We start from the raw sequence: 17,081 nt of genomic DNA, 5'->3' as shown, positions 1-17,081 counted from the left end.
GCATTTCCCACCCTAGGCTTATACTCGAGTCATTAAATTTTCCCAGTTTTTTGTGGCAAAATTAGGGGGGGGGGTCAGCTTATACTCGAGTATATACGGTATGCCCTTTGGATCAGGTTTTTTCCAACCACATTTCAATGTGTTTCTTGTTTCCATGTACGTGGATATTCGTGACCAAAGCAAGGAATCATATCTAAAGTCTTATCTCATGCCAGCAGGCTGCGCTCATTATGTTGTACTGTGCTGCCAGGGTGCCAGAGACAGAAGTACAGATCCTTAGTACATAAAGGACCGGGGCCCTACATTACAACCAGCTATGACACATGTGAAGATTTTAGATTGCTTTACAATATTGAGTGGGACAGGAACAGAGATTCCAGGTTTAATAAAAGAAGGGGCAATGAGGAGGGTAAGACAAAATACAGCCATCTACTGTCAATCACTGCATTTTTATAATTCAACAAAGAGCGCTGCCGAGACGCACAAAATGATGAAAATAACATCAATCATCATCTCAAAGCCAACAAGCATCATATTGAATACTCTCTGGGAGAAAGTGCGGGGACAGCTTTAACCCCTTCACCCCCAAGGGTGGTTTGCACGTTAATGACCAGGCCAATTTTTACAATTCTGACCACTGTCCCTTTATGAGGTTATAACTCTGGAACGCTTCAACGGATCTTGGCGATTCTGACATTGTTTTCTCGTGACATATTGTACTTCATGATAGTGATAAAATTTATTCGATATAATTTGCGTTTATTTGTGAAAAAATGAATATTTGGCGAAAATTTTGAAAATTTCGCAATTTTCCAACTTTGAATTTTTATGCCCTTAAATCACAGACATATGTCACGCAAAATACTTAATAAGTAACATTTCCCACATGTCTACTTTACATCAGCACAATTTTGGAACCAAAATTTTTTTTTGTGACGGAGTTATAAGGGTTAAAAGTTGACCAGCAATTTCTCATTTTTACAACACCATTTTTTTTTAGGGACCACATCTCATTTGAAGTCATTTTGAGGGGTCTATATGATAGAAAATACCCAAGTGTGACACCATTCTAAAAACTGCACCCCTCAAGGTACTCAAAACCACTTTCAAGAAGTTTATTAACCCTTCAGGTGTTTCACAGAAAGTTTTGGAATGTTTAAATAAAAATGAACATTTAACTTTTTTTCACAAAAAAATTATTTCAGCTCCAATTTGTTTTATTTTACCAAGGGTAACAGGAGAAAATAGACCCCAAAATTTGTTGTACAATTTGTCCTGAGTACGCTGATACCCCATATGTGGGGGTAAACCACTGTTTGGGCGCATGGCAGAGCTCGGAAGGAAAGGAGCGCCATTTGACTTTTCAATGCAAAATTGACCGGAATTGAGATGGGACGCCATGTTGCATTTGGAGAGCCCCTGATGTGCCTAAACATTGAAACCCCCCACAAGTGACACCATTTTGGAAAGTAGACCCCCTAAGGATCTTATCTAGATGTGTGGTGAGCACTTTGACCCAACAAGTGCTTCACAGAAGTTTATAATGCAGAGCCGTAAAAATAAAAAATCATATTTTTTCACAAAAATGATCTTTTCGCCCCCAATTTTTTATTTTCCCAAGGGTAAGAGAAGAAATTGGACCCCAAAAATTGTTGTGCAATTTGTCCTGAGTACGCTGATACCCCATATGTGGGTGTAAACCATTGTTTGGGCGCAGGGCAGAGCTCGGAAGGGAAGGAGCGCCATTTGACTTTTCAATGCAAAATTGACTGGAATTGAGATGGGACGCCATGTTGCGTTTGGAGAGCCCCTGATGTGCCTAAACATTGAAACCCCCCACAAGTGACACCATTTTGGAAAGTAGACCCCTTAAGGAACTTATCTAGATGTGTGGTGAGCACTTTGACCCAACAAGTGCTTCACAGAAGTTTATAATGCAGAGCCGTAAAAATAAAAAATCATATTTTTTCACAAAAATGATCTTTTCGCCCCCATTTTTTTATTTCCCCAAGGGTAAGAGAAGAAATTAGACCACAAAAGTTGTTGAGCAATTTGTCCTGAGTACGACGATACCCCATATGTGGGAGTAAACCACTGTTTGGGCGCATAGCAGAGCTCGGAAGGGAAGGAGCGCTATTTTACTTTTCAATGCAAAATTGACTAGAATTAAGATGGGATGCCATGTTGCATTTGGAGAGCCCCTGATGTGCCTAAACATTAAAAAACCCCACAAGTGACACCATTTTGGAAAGTAGACCCCCTAAGGAACTTATCTAGATGTGTTTTGAGAGCTTTGAACCCCCAAGTGTTTCACTACAGTTTATAACGCAGAGCCGTGAAAATAAAAATTATTTTTTTGTTCACAAGAATGATTTTTTAGCCCCCAGTTTTGTATTTTCACAAGGGTATCAGGATAAATTGGACCTGAAACGTTGTTGTCCAATTTGTCCTGAGTACGCTGATACCCCATATGTGGGGGGGAACCACTGTTTGGGCGCATGACAGAGCTCGGAAGGGAAGGAGCGCCATTTGGAATGCAGACTTAAATGGATTGGTCTGCAGGCGTCACGTTGCATTTGCAGAGCCCCTGATGTACCCAAACAGTACAAACCCCCCACAAGTGACCCCATATTGGAAACTAGACCCCCCAAGGAACTTATCTAGATGTGTTGTGAGAACTTTGAACCCCCAAGTGTTTCACTACAGTTTACAACGCAGAGCCGTGAAAATAAAAAAATCTTTTTTTTTCCCACAAAACTTATTTTTTGGCCCCCAGTTTTGTATTTTCCCAAGGGTAGCAGGAGAAATTGGACCCCAAAAGATGATGTCCAATTTGTCCTGAGTACACTGATACCCCATATGTTGGGGTAAACCCCTGTTTGGGCACACGGGAGAGCTCTGAAGGGAAGGAGCACTGTTTTCCTTTTTCAACGCAGAATTGGCTGGAATTCAGATCGGATGCCATGTCCCGTTGGAGAGCCCCTGATGTGCCTAAACAGTGGAAACCCCCCAATTATAACTGAAACCCTAATCCAAACACACCCCTTACCCTAATCCCAACAGTATCCCTAACCACTCCTCTAACCCAGACACACCAACCCTATTCCCAACCATAAATGTAATCCAAACCCTAACCCTATCTTTAGCCCCAACCCTAACTGTAGCCCCAACCCTAGCCCCAACCCTAGCAATAACCCTAGCCCTATCACTAGCCCTAACCCTAGCCCTAACCCTAGCCCTAACCCTAGCCCCAACCCTAGCCCTAACCCTAGCCCCAACCCTAGCCCTAACCCTAGCCCCAACCCTAGCCCTAACCCCAGGGTGGATTGATTTAAATCACGCCGATTTAAATCATGATTTAAATCACGATTTAAATCAAAAGATTTTTTTCTATTTAAATCGGATCGATTTAAATCATGATTTTAATCATTATTTAAATCACTGATTTAAATCAAAAGGTTTTTTTTAATATAAATCACGATTAAAATGAGAAGTGAGAGCAGTGCGCATGTGCGCCCATAGTTACACGGACGAAACTAGGGGCAACGATCTAACGCCAGGGTGAGGGGGGGACCCCAAAGTAAGTAAAAATCTTTTTTGTTTTACTATATGGCAATAGGTAGGTGTTTAAAAGCAGCATGTCTTAATTGTATAAACTATTAATAGCCTCCACATTTTGTTCATACTGCCCCTTTAATTCCACACTTCTAGCTTGGTTTCACTTTTGGTTTAGTTTCTTTTTCCATTCAGTTGACATGCCCAAACTTGTTGGATAGTCAGCATCCTACAGAAACCTCTGGAAGAGCATGGCATTGTGAATGTTACACATATACAGCCTTTATTCTACTGAGTTAAACAACTCAGCTTTATCTCATGATGGAAGAACCTTTGGATGGTAAAATATTTTCCTCAAAAAGCAGTTTATTGAAAAAAATCCGATTTAAATCAAAAAAATCCGATTTAAATCAAAAAAATCCGATTTTTTTGATTTTTTTAAAAAAACATTGATTTTTATCCACCCTGCCTAACCCTAGCCCTAACCCTAGCCCCAACCCTAGCCCTAACCCTAGCCCCAACCCTAGCCCTAACCCTAGCCCCAACCCTAGCCCTAACCCTAGCCCTAACCCTAGCCCTAACCCTTGCCCTAACCCTAACCCTAGCCCTAACTCTAGCCCTAACCCTTGCCCTAACCCTAACCCTAGTCCTAACTCTAGCCCCAACCCTAGCCCTAACCCTAGCCCTAACCCTAGCCCTAACCCTTGCCCTAACCCTTGCCCTAACCCTAGCCCTAACCTTAGCCCTAACCCTTGCCCTAACCCTAACCCTAGCCCTAACTCTAGTCCTAACTCTAGCCCTAACCCTAACCCTAACCCTAATGGGAAAATGGAAATAAATACATTTTTTAATTTTTTAATTTTTCCCTAACTAAGGGGGTGATGAAGGGGGGTTTTATTTACTTTTATAGCGGGTTTTTTAGCGGATTTTTATGATTGGCAGCCATCACACACTGAAAGACGCTTTTCATTGTAAAAAATATTTTTTGCGTTACCACATTTTGAGAGCTGTAATTTTTCCATATTTGAGTCCACAGAGTCATGTGAGATCTTGTTTTTTGCGGGATGAGTTGACGTTTTTATTGGTTACATTTTCGGACACGTGACATTTTTTGATTGCTTTTTATTCCGATTTTTGTGAGGTAGAGTGATCAAAAACCAGCTATTCATGAATTTCTTTTGGGGGAGGCGTTTATACCATTCCGCGTTTGGTAAAATTGATAAAGCAGTTTTATTCGTCGGGTCAGTACGATTACAACGATATCTCATTTATATCATTTTTTTATGTTTTGGCGCTTTTATACGATAAAAACTATTTTATAGAAAAAATAATTATTTTGGTATCGCTTTATTCTCAGGACTATAACTTTTTTATTTTTTTGCTGATGATGCTGTATGGCAGCTCGTTTTTTGCGGGACAAGATGACGTTTTCAGCGGTACCATGGTTATTTATATCAGTCTTTTTGATCGCGTGTTATTCCACTTTTTGTTCGGCGGTATGATAATAAAGCGTTTTTTGCCTCGTTTTTTTTTTTTTTTCCTTACGGTGTTTACTGAAGGGGTTAACTAGTGGGGCAGTTTTATAGGTTGGGTCGTTACGGACGCGGCGATACTAAATATGTGTACTTTTATTGTTTTTTTTATTTTATTTAGCTAAAGAAATGTATTTATGGGAATAATATTTATTTTTTTTTTCTTTATTTAGGATATTTTTTTTATTTTTTTTTTACACACATGTGGGGAACTTTTTTTTAACTTTTTTACTTTGTCCCAGGAGGGGACATCACAGATCATTGATCTGACAGAGTGCAAAGCACTCTGTCAGATCGACGATCTGCTGTGCAGGGCTGCAGGCTTACCAAGTGTCTGCTCTGAGCAGACACTCGGTAAGCCACCTCCCTCCCTGCAGGACCCGGATGCCGCGGCCATCTTGGATCCGGGACCTGCGGCGAGGAGGGAGGTAGGAGACCCTCGGAGCAACGCGATCACATCGCGTTGCTCCGGGGGTCTCAGGGAAGCCCGCAGGGAGCCCCCTCCCTGCGCGATGCTTCCCTATACCGCCGGTACACCGCGATCATGTTTGATCGCGGTGTGCTGGGGGTTAATGTGCCGGGGGCGGTCCGTGACCGCTCCTGGCACATAGTGCCGGATGTCAGCTGCGATAGTCAGCTGACACCCGGCCGCGATCGGCCGCGCTCCCCCCCGTGAGTGCGGCCGATCGGCTATGACGTACTATCCCGTCGAGGGTCAGATAGGCCCAGGTCACCTCGACGGGATAGTACGTCTAAGGTCACAGAGGGGTTAATCTCCTGAATGTAATCTTGTAAAAAAGCTCAGAGAGGAGGGAGGTGGAATTAATTGCATTGAGCAAAGCTGTTAGAAGGATCCCAGTTCTCTGCGTGAGGAAGATGAAAGAGCAAATTAGACAATCAGGATGACTTCCCAAGATAGGAGAATTTAAATAATATATATATCTATCTAATATATAAAGGTGTGCGTTGTGTGTATGTTCGGGATTGGCATCTGCACCGTCGCAGCTGCAGCCACAAAATTTTGCAGAGTCACACGTCTGGACCCCGAGAGCATCATAGGCTATGTTGTGAGGCAAAATTTTAGCCCCGCACGTTCCAATTCACTAAACAATTTTGCCCCTATCTACATAATGGGGAAAAAGTGAAAGGAAAAGTGTTGGAGGCAAATTGACAGCTGCCAGATGTGAACAAGGGGGACTTAAAGAGTGAGAGCGATGGCGCCAAAGAGTATATACTGTACAGTTGCTAAGGTGGGGCCCCGACATCGGATACTCACCACACACGGGGATATGAACAAACACAAAAAATGCGCCACACACTACCACATGCTTGAACACACATACCACCCTCAGCACACATTTCACCACACATACACCAACCTCGCCACATAAAAGTCAAAACACAAAAGTCGCCACGCGCAAAATTCGCCACATGCAAAACTCGCCACATGTGCAAAACTCACCTCATGGAAAACTCGCCACACGCGGAAAAATTGCCACATGCACAAAAGTTGCAACACATGCAAAAGTTGCCTCACACAAAACTTGCACATACTCAAAACGCACCACACATAAAACTCGCCATGTGCAAAACTCGCCAAGCGCAAAACTTGCTGCACACAACTTGCTACACTAACCTGTCACATGCAACTGGACACACAAAAAGTTGCTACACGCATGTCGCCACACAAAACTCAACACACACAACTTGACACATGAAAGTCGCCCTAAAACACACACAAGTCTGGTATTATCCTTCAAAAATAAAAATCTGATTAATATGCAGACAAACTACAAGAGCAACAAATGTACCATATAGGAAATACAGCAGCTGTCAGTCACATGACCTGTCTATTATGTGTATGTGTGAGCTAATATATACTGCCAGGGGGGAGGGCTTCCTGTTGGCTGGGGATTTATCAGGCTGCCAATAGCAACCAATCACAGCTCAGCTGCTATTTTGCTACAGTTAATTAATCTGAGCTCTGATTGGTTAATATAGGCAACAAAGGACATTCTCAGTATAACAAAGCCTGTGTGAGGTAATAGCATGTCAGTTAGGGTGTGTTGGTGGAAAGGCTGATGTCAGCCACATTACCTGTATGTGAGAGGATATAGAAACTGCCAGTTACAGACTATTTTTACCACAATAATGCCTCATAAGAAAAGGAATTCCATGGCACGAATGTCAGCTGATGCGAAAAGAAAAGCTGCATTACGGGCCAATGAAAAATGTGAAGACCGAGAAACAAGGCTGACACATGAGAACAGCAGCTGTTTCCTCAAGAGCTATATCCAACTGAGTTCCTCAATTCCTTGGAGCCACAAGGACTTCCTCCTCACAACCTCTTTCTAAAACCTGGAGCACCTATTCTGCTATTGAGAAATTTGGATCCACCAAAGCTGTGTAATGGAACAAGACTCTTGATTAAGAACCTGTTTCCACATGTAATTGAGGCAACCATTTTGACAGGATGTGCCACAGGAGAAAATGTTTTCATTCCAACAATTCCTCTCATTCCATCTGATTTGCCTTTTGATTTTAAACGCCTCCAGTTTCCTGTTCGACTGGCATTCGCTATGTCCATCGACAAGGCTCAGGGACAGTCCTTGAAAGTAGTTGGAATCGATTTACAATCTCTATGCTTTTCTCGTGGTCAACTTTATGTGGCCTGTTCAAAAGTTGGAAAAGCCAAAAATCTGTTTGTCTTTGCACCTGAAGGAAAAACTAAGAATGTCGTTTATCAAAACGCTCTCGAATAAGTAGTAGAAGATTACTTCACATTACTTGGCCAATTTAGTTCAATCTGTCTGGAATACCTCTAGTGTTGAAATATATGTTGTGAAATGCTTCTATTAGCTTAGTTTTTGCCTTTTAATAATTGCATTTCTTTGTTTTGTGGTTTTTGTGTGCAGAATACATTTTTGTAACACATTCTATTTCACTAACAGCAGTTAATAACCCGGGCGAAGCCGGGTAGTACAGCTAGTATAATATATATATATATATATATATATATATATATATCCCCTCAAATGTCTAACAGGTACAATTAACCCCCAACCCTGAGAACAAGTCATAGAAAGTAAATTCTTTCCACAAATGTAAAATGGTAAGTGGAGTAAAGGCTCATTGGTTTGACATTAAAGCTCAATGTGCAATGTTATCCCATTACTTGCCAAATTAAAATTTTTACAAGTACGGATTTTTCAGAAAAGAACATCCCAATATTCAATTAAAAATGACAATGACATGATTTCCTATTTTGAAAACATTCATTTTACAAACACAACACAATAAATTGGACCTAATTATAAAAATTATAAAATCTTAGTTGCTAGAAGCTTAAGATTAGGAATCCCCAAAAAAAGGACATTGGTAGATAATGGGTTAAATACCTGCAAGGGATAGTCCTCAGGGAACTCCAGTAAAATCTCTATTTCCTTTAGATCAAATGGCTGTGGAAGACAAATATATGCATTAGTTTTTTATCCTAGTGTTTAAGTAAAATGATAAAGGAGCCAGATGAAGCCAGTGTCTGGACGGGGACTCAAAAAAAAAAAAAAAAAAAAAAAAAAGAGGAATATGGATGAAAATAAGAACAAGACCTCTGCATATGCTTTTAATCTAAGCGTAGATTTAGTTCTGGGTATCTTTTCAGAATAAGCCATCATAAAAATGTGAAATGAAAATTTATCTCCAGTAAATAATTTATAACCTTTATTTATCAGACATTTCTTTTCTGCAGGCTGCATACTGAATTGTCAGTTTTCCCTGAACTCTGCTCAAAATAGTAACTAGCTGTTAAGGGGTCTTCCATACGCTGCAACCACAGGAAAGAGGTGATCCTGCCTTCCTATCTCTCTCACACATACAGTCGTGGCCAAGAGTTTGGAGACTGACACAAATTTTGTTTTTAACAAAGTTTGCGGTTTCAGTGTTTGTAGACGTTTTAAGTCAGATGTTTCTATGGTTACTGACATACAATTATAAGCAATTCATAAGATTTCACACTTTTATTCACAAATACATCAAGTTTATACAGTTAAGACTTCTACAACTCGCCCTGGCCGCTCGATACCAGCTTCAGTCAAATCCTGACTAATGACAACCCATTCTTTTCTAATACGTGATTGCAGTTCATCACAGTTTGTTTTCATTTGTCTACCCGCTTTTTGACGATTGACCACAAGCTCTAAATGGGATTGATATCTGGAGAGTTTCCTGGCCATGGACGCAAAATTTCAATGTTTTGTTCACCAAGCCCACGGCTTTTTGACAGCTTCCGGCAGCTATGCACTGCAGTACTTTGCTCTGCCCTCAACAGGACAGGTAAGTACACCTGTGCAGGAGCGCCATGACAAGTAGACTGTGTGGATCATGTAGCGACGTGTCATCCACATGAAGCAAGCAGGAGGGCTGCATCGCAAGCAGATGTGAGGCGCCAGACCAAGAAGAGCGACACCCCTCGGATCGGACCGCCCCGCCCAGCAGGTGAGTATAATAAAAGTTATTTTTCTTCTCTTACAGTTCGGGTTGGGGGCTTATATACAGCATTATAGAATGCTGTATATCAGCCCTGAAAGGCGGTGGCCGTAATTCGTATTGGCCAAACCTGGTGACAGGTTCCCTTTAAGAAGTGTGCCAAGCATGGAACAGTCAAGAACCTCCCTGTGCGCGGGAGAAAGAGTAAAATTAACTTGAGATATCTTCGAAGGTTGATGCGATTGGTGGAAAAAACATCAAGTCAAACATCCAAAGACCTGAAGGCCAACCTGGAACAGTCTGGGGTCATGGTTTCAACAAATACCATACACCGCACACTCAACCAAGCAGAGCTTTAAGGTCAAATGCCAAGGAAGAAACCATTGCTGAAGAAAAGACATGAAAAGGAACGACTGATCTTTGCCAAAGAGTACATTGACAAACCACAATCCTTCTGGGAAAATGTTCTGTAGACAAATGAAACAAAAATAGAGCCTTTTTGCAATACAAAGCAACAGTTTGTTTACAGTCAGTGCAACAAACCTTATAAGGAAAAGATCACCCTACTAACAGTTAAGCATGGTGGAGGATCCATAATGCTGTGGGGTTGCTTTGCTGGTCTGGTACCTAAGGCCTTGACCTTATCACAAGAATCATTAAATAAGAGAATTATCAAGAGATTTTAGAGCAAAATGTCCTACCCTGTGTAAAACTTGGTATGAGTCAAAGATCATGGGTTCTCCAACAAGACAATGACCCAAAGCACACATCCAAAAGTACACAGGAATGGTTGAAAAATAAAAAATGGACTGTTTTAAAATGGCCAGCAATTTGTCCTGACCTCAATCTCATTGAAAATCTTTGGGGTGAGCTGAAATCTGCCATTGGGAAAAAGAACCCTGCAAACATTCAAGAGCTTGAACAAATACAAGGGAAGAGTGGGAGAAAATACCTACTGAGAAGAAGCTTATAGAAGGCTACAAGAACCGTTTGGAGGCAGTCATCAATGCCAAAGGGTGTACAACCAAGTATTAATTAGGGGTGCCTTTATTGCTGCACATGCTATTTATTCTATTTCTTCTTTGAAATTGCAACATGTAAATTGAACAGGGTGGATAAAAATCAATGTTTTTTTAAAAAAATCAAAAAAATCGGATTTTTTTGATTTAAATCGGATTTTTTTCAATAAACTGCTTTTTGAGGAAAATATTTTACCATCCAAAGGTTCTTCCATCATGAGATAAAGCTGAGTTGTTTAACTCAGTAGAATAAAGGCTGTATATGTGTAACATTCACAATGCCATGCTCTTCCAGAGGTTTCTGTAGGATGCTGACTATCCAACAAGTTTGGGCATGTCAACTGAATGGAAAAAGAAACTAAACCAAAAGTGAAACCAAGCTAGAAGTGTGGAATTAAAGGGGCAGTATGAACAAAATGTGGAGGCTATTAATAGTTTATACAATTAAGACATGCTGCTTTTAAACACCTACCTATTGCCATATAGTAAAACAAAAAAGATTTTTACTTACTTTGGGGTCCCCCCCTCACCCTGGCGTTAGATCGTTGCCCCTAGTTTCGTCCGTGTAACTATGGGCGCACATGCGCACTGCTCTCACTTCTCATTTTAATCGTGATTTATATTAAAAAAAACCTTTTGATTTAAATCAGTGATTTAAATAATGATTAAAATCATGATTTAAATCGATCCGATTTAAATAGAAAAAAATCTTTTGATTTAAATCGTGATTTAAATCATGATTTAAATCGGCGTGATTTAAATCAATCCACCCTGAAATTGAAAAACAATGTTTTATTGTTGCATTATTTTGGACCACTAATTAAAAGAAAACCAGGACATTACTATGATACATGTCCATTTATTTCTGAAGATATTGTACAGTCTATGAAAAAAAGGAAGGGATGCCAATAATGATGAGCAGCATTGTATATGTTAGAAAAAAGAAAAGTGTAACGTGCTAATGAGTTGTAACAAATATATTTTTCCACTTTGCAATCTTTATGAGTCATATAGCAAATGTTAAAAAAATGCAACTTCGCTGAGAATAAGAACAGAGCGGGTATATATCACTGTAAGACAGTGATGGGTGTCTGTAAAACACCAATATTAATTCTTATCTAAAGCAGGTTATTTGAATAAAGACATTTCCTATAATCATTTTCAAGCAAAATAATATGCTCTAATCACCAGTCAAGTATATGAAACAATGTAGCTTATGTCGATTTTGTATTGGTGTGTTGGAAGAGTCTTTCATCATGTGCACTCTTGCACAACATTGACCACAATGCAAATCTGCTTAATGGCACAGTAAGGAACATATATCAATGTAATGATGGCGGTTTCTTGATGTGATCACATTAAAAACAATGGTGTTCATGCTGAACATATTAGTTCTCAAGACCCATGTCACTTTTGTTTCTGATGAAGGTTGCACAGTTGTGTTATACAACCTGGCACCGTCCAACAGCTTTGTGCAGTCTTGAAAAGCAGTTACACCATAAGTCCATGCTGGCACTGATCAGCTGTGTGTAACATGCAATATTTATTGTAGTTTGCCCCTGGGTTTCTGCCTATGAGGTATGTTCACATGACACATAATAGACGCTGGCAAACCCTCTGAGTTTTTCCAGGGGAAAACAACTCAGAAACATGACGTCTTTTTTGTTGTTTTCTTGGCATCCTTGCAACCAACATTTTTTTGTTTCTTTTCTGTTAACTGTATATAAAAAATAGTGATGGGTTCCTAACAGAAGTTGGCAGAAGAATCTAGTCACTTTTTTTTAGCTGTATCACGGCTTTGAAAGATTGAAGTGAATAAAAGAAGCTGAAAAAGACAGAACATATTCACAGAAAGTCATTTTTACATTAGTGATGAGCGAGCGTGCTCGTGTGCTAATAGAGTATCTTCGGCGTGCTCGAATATTTTGTTCGAGCCGACGTGGCTGCATGGCTCGCGGCTGTTCGACAAGTCCCAACACATGCAGGAATAGCCTCTTTGTTAAACAATCCCTGCATGTGTTGCGGCTGTTGCATATCGCATACGTCTGACACCAGCGAACTTGACTACGTGCGCTGCGCATGCTGTGAGGATTCACAAGTCTGCAGTTACATAGATTGACTGCAGACTTTTGTGCCAAACCTGTATAACCCCTTTAACACTGGTTTTCCAGGTCGCTACAAATGACCCATCAAATTAGGTTTCATTCAGATGACCATTTTACACTTACATGTTCTACTTGTGTTTTTCACAGAAAGAACACCTAAACATTAACCCCTTCCTGACCTATGACGCATACGCTGCGTCATGAAAGTCGGTGCCAATCCGACCTGTGACGCAGCGTATGCGTCATGGAGGGATCGCGTCCCTGCAGATCGGGTGAAAGGGTTAACTCCAATTTCACTCGATCTGCAGGGACAGGGGTAGTGGTACTTCAGCCCAGAGGGGCTGGCTTCACCCCCCCGTGGCTACGATCGCTCTGATTGGCTGTTGAAAGTGAAACAGCCAATTAGAGTGATTTGTAATATTTCACCTATGAAAACTGGTGAAATATTACAATCCAGCCATGGCCGATGCTGCAATATCATAGACCATGGCTGGAAGCCCTGATCTGTCCACCGCCACCGATCTCCTCCCCAGTCCGCCTGTCGGCTCCCCCGGTGCTCCGATCCCGCCCCCCCGTGCTCTGATCCCCCCCCCCCCCATACTTACCGAGCCTCCCGGTGTCCGTCCGTCTGCTCCATGGGCGCCGCCATCTTCCAAAATGGCGGGCGCATGCGCAGTGCGCCCGCCGAATCTGCCAGCAGGCAGACTCATTCCAGGTACATTTTAATCACTGTGATAAAACCTATCACAGTGATCAAAATAAAAAATAATAGTAAATGAACCCCCCCCCTTTATCACCCCCATAGGTAGGGACAATAATAAAATAAAGAAAATATATTTACTTTTATTTTTCCACTAGGGTTAGGGTTAGAACTAGGGTTAGAATTAGGGTTAGGGTTAGAATCAGGCACACGGTGCGGATTTGGCTGCGGATCCGCGGCGGATTGGCCGCTGCGGATTCGTAGCAGTTTTCCATCAGGTTTGGAAAACCAAATCCGCTGTGCCCATGGTGCGGAAAATACAGCGCGGAAATGCTGCATTGTATTTTCCGCATCATGTCAATTCTTTGTGCAGATTCCGCAGCGTTTCACACCTGTTCCTCAATAGGAATCCGCAGGTGAAATCCGCACAAAAAACACTGGAAATCCGCGGTAAATCCGCAGGTAAAACGCAGTGCTTTTTACCTGCGGATTTTTCAAAAATGGTGCGGAAAAATCTCACACGAACCGCAAAGTGGGCACATAGGGTTAGGGTTGGAATTAGAGTTAGGGTTGGAATTAGGGCTGGGGTTGGAAATAGGGTTAAGATTAGGCTTGTGCTTAGGGTTATGGGTGTGTTGGGGTTAGGGTTGGGATTAGGGTTATGGCTAGAGTTGGGATTAGGGTTAGGGGTGTGTTGGGGTTAGTGTAGGAGTTAGAATTGAGGGGTTTCCACTGTTTAGGCACATCAGGGGTCTCCAAACGCAACATGGCGCCACCATTGATTCCAGCCAATCTTGCGTTCAAAAAGTCAAATGGTGCTCCCTCCCTTCCGAGCCCTGACGTGCGCCCAAACAGTGGTTCCCCCCCACATATGGGGTACCAGCATACTCAGGACAAACTAGGCAACAACTATTGGGGTCCAATTTCTCCTGTTACCCTTGTGAAAATAAAAAATTACTTGCTAAAACATAATTTTTGAGGAAAGAAAAATGATTTTTTATTTTCACGGCTCTGCGTTATAAACTTCTGTGAAGCACTTGGGGGTTCAAAGTGCTCACCACACATCTAGATAAGTTCCTTGGGGGGTCTAGTTTCCAAATGGGGTCACTTGTGGGGGGTTTCTACTGTTTAGGCACATCAGGGGCTCTGCAAACGTAACATGATGCACGCAGACCATTCCATCAAAGTCTGCATTCCAAAACGTCACTACTTCCCTTCCGAGCCCTGATGTGTGCCCAAACAGTGGTTCCCCCCACATATGGGGTATCAGCGTACTCAGGACAAACTGGATAACAACTTTTGGGGTCCAATTTCTCCTGTTACTCTTGTGAAAATAAAAAAATTGAGGGCTAAAAAAGGGAATTAGACCTACCGGTAATTCGGTTTCCAGGTAGTCCCTCAGGACAGCACCATGGACAGTACCATGGAGGACGTCCTTCCTTGACCTATAGCGGGACAGGATCATAGAGAGGTTAAAAGGACTCTCCCACCTCCACCCTCTAGTGTTTTTTCAAAGTACCACAGAAGGATGGAAATAAATAGTCTAAACATGCCCTTACAAACATGTCTGTAATAACCATTTAACGGCTTCATCTTAATTTCGAGCCATGGTGACCCAAAGGACGAACGATCTGCCGGTAGATTAATCCCGTACAAGCCTAAAAAGAGAAACATAAGGGAGGGAACTAAGGGTGCTGTCCTGAGGGACTACCTGGAAACCGAATTACCGGTAGGTCTAATTCCCTTTTTCCATTACGTCCCTCAGGACAGCACCATGGAGAATACCAAAGAAACTCTTTCAGGGTGGGTACAGAAGCCCAGGAATCAAAGTCCCAGGCAAAAACCAGACTAGATATATAAATGATCTGAAAGATCAGAAAAACCATAGATATCTAAAGAGATCCGCAAAGAAAATCACCGTAGTGAGTGTCTGATATACATCTATAATGGCCAATTTCAGTATGAATGTGGTAAATGAAATAAGCATCAGAAACAGAGAGGGAAATTCACCCATTGTACTCCAATACCAATAATGAACCAAGCAAGTTATTTATTGTGATAGATACTTATAGACATCGCAGCCCCAGAACAGGGTTAGAAAACCTTACTGCCCAGCAAAATATGGTGAAAGTCACAGCCACCACACAATGAGGACTGTACCGACCAATAATAAGCTGCATGTGCTTATAACAGGACTGTTCCTTCATCGGACCTTCTGGGCTCAGGTTAAGCCTTGGTTACAGACCAGCTTACCGTACTACAAGGAGACCTGCAGGACAGAGGCCCTGGACTGCGGGAAGATCAAACCAATAACAGTTAGTACGTGGATAATGGCAGAGCATTAGGATGTACGCACATAACTCATCCAGGAGATCACGTCTATTCCAAATCCTTAGATGTCTAACCCCAAGTAAGGGTTGGATATTATTGAAACTAAGGAATACACCATCCGGCAGATAATATCTCCTGCCATTACCAATGTCGGGCTTCTCATTAGAAGCGCTGAAAGAGAAACGTGGATCATCACTCCTGTTTTACTTGATGTTAGACACAGGGAGTCCGGACTCTGAATTAATGAAGGTGGTGGTGCTAGTAAAAATCTTCCGACACTTGAAATTATTCGAAACTGCATTTATTCGAGTCATTAGTTCAGACATTATAAGTATGTCAACTTATTTGTCCATATATGCATATTACGCTCATACATATCCCAAGAGGCAATCTTCTCAGGAATCTTTATACACTCAGACTGCCATTGTGGGAGTAACCAAATTCTATGGCTAGAGAAAAAGTAGGTTTCTTCCTCATTACAGAGGGAGATTATCTACTGTGAGGCAGTGAGACTATGGGGTCTTAACAGTAAGAGCCCTGGATACAGTTTCATTTATCTTAGGAGCCGAGACTGCTGTAAGAGCCGTAGGAGCTGTATGGGATCCTCTGTCACACGACACAGTGCTTCTGCTTCACCACAAGGTACAGAAGGCAGTGCTGATGTCCCTGGTAAACAAAACGCAACAGACTTAAGGGACAAGAATCTGTCTGATTGCCGAATGTGGAGTTTGGGAAGGAAAAACACTAAAGGGTGGAGGTGGGAGAGTCCATTTAACCTCTCTATGATCCTGTCCCGCTATAGGTCAAGGAAGGACGTCCTCCATGGTGCTGTCCATGGTGCTGTCCTGAGGGACGTAATGGAAAAATATTTTTGTGGAAAGGAAAATTATTTTTTATTTTCACGGCTTTGCGTTATAAACTTCTGTGAAACACTTGGGGGTTTAAAGTGGTCACTGCACATCTAGATTAGTTCCATGGGAGGTCTAGTTTCCAAAATGGGGTCACATGTGGGGGAGCTCCAATGTTTAGGCACATAGGGGCTCTCCAAACGCAATATGGTGTCCGCTAACGATTGGAGCTAATTTTTCATTCAAAAAGTCAAATGGCACTCCTTCCCTTCCAAGCCTTGCCGTGTGCACAAACAGTGGTTTGTGACCACATATGAGGTATCGGTGTACTCAGGAGAAATTGCCCAACACATTTTAGGATACATTTTATCCTGTTGCCCATGTGAAAATGAAAAAACTGAGGCTAAAAGAAATTTTTTGTGAAAAAAAAGTCCTTTTTATTTTTACGGATCAATTTGTGAAGCACCTGGGGGTTCAAAGTGCTCACTATGCATCTAGATAAGCTC

At 41.8% G+C, this 17,081-nt stretch overlaps 1 protein-coding gene across 4 annotated transcripts in view; it reads right to left on the bottom strand.

Moving 5' to 3' along the window:
* The window catches only part of LOC143775737 (uncharacterized), an 83,656-nt gene that overhangs the window by 51,340 nt on the left and 15,235 nt on the right, over window positions 1–17,081 (bottom strand). For all 4 annotated transcript variants that reach the window (XM_077264238.1, XM_077264239.1, XM_077264242.1 and 1 more), the window contains exon 3: window positions 8,486–8,545. In XM_077264238.1, coding sequence (XP_077120353.1) covers window positions 8,486–8,545 — 60 coding nt within the window. The remainder of the gene's footprint in view (window positions 1–8,485; window positions 8,546–17,081) is intronic.

Source organism: Ranitomeya variabilis, chromosome 5 (genome assembly GCF_051348905.1).
Source record: "Ranitomeya variabilis isolate aRanVar5 chromosome 5, aRanVar5.hap1, whole genome shotgun sequence".
Classification (NCBI taxonomy): domain Eukaryota; kingdom Metazoa; phylum Chordata; class Amphibia; order Anura; family Dendrobatidae; genus Ranitomeya; species Ranitomeya variabilis.
Note: the sequence above shows the minus strand (reverse complement) of the source record. Positions and strands in the feature narration are given on the sequence as shown.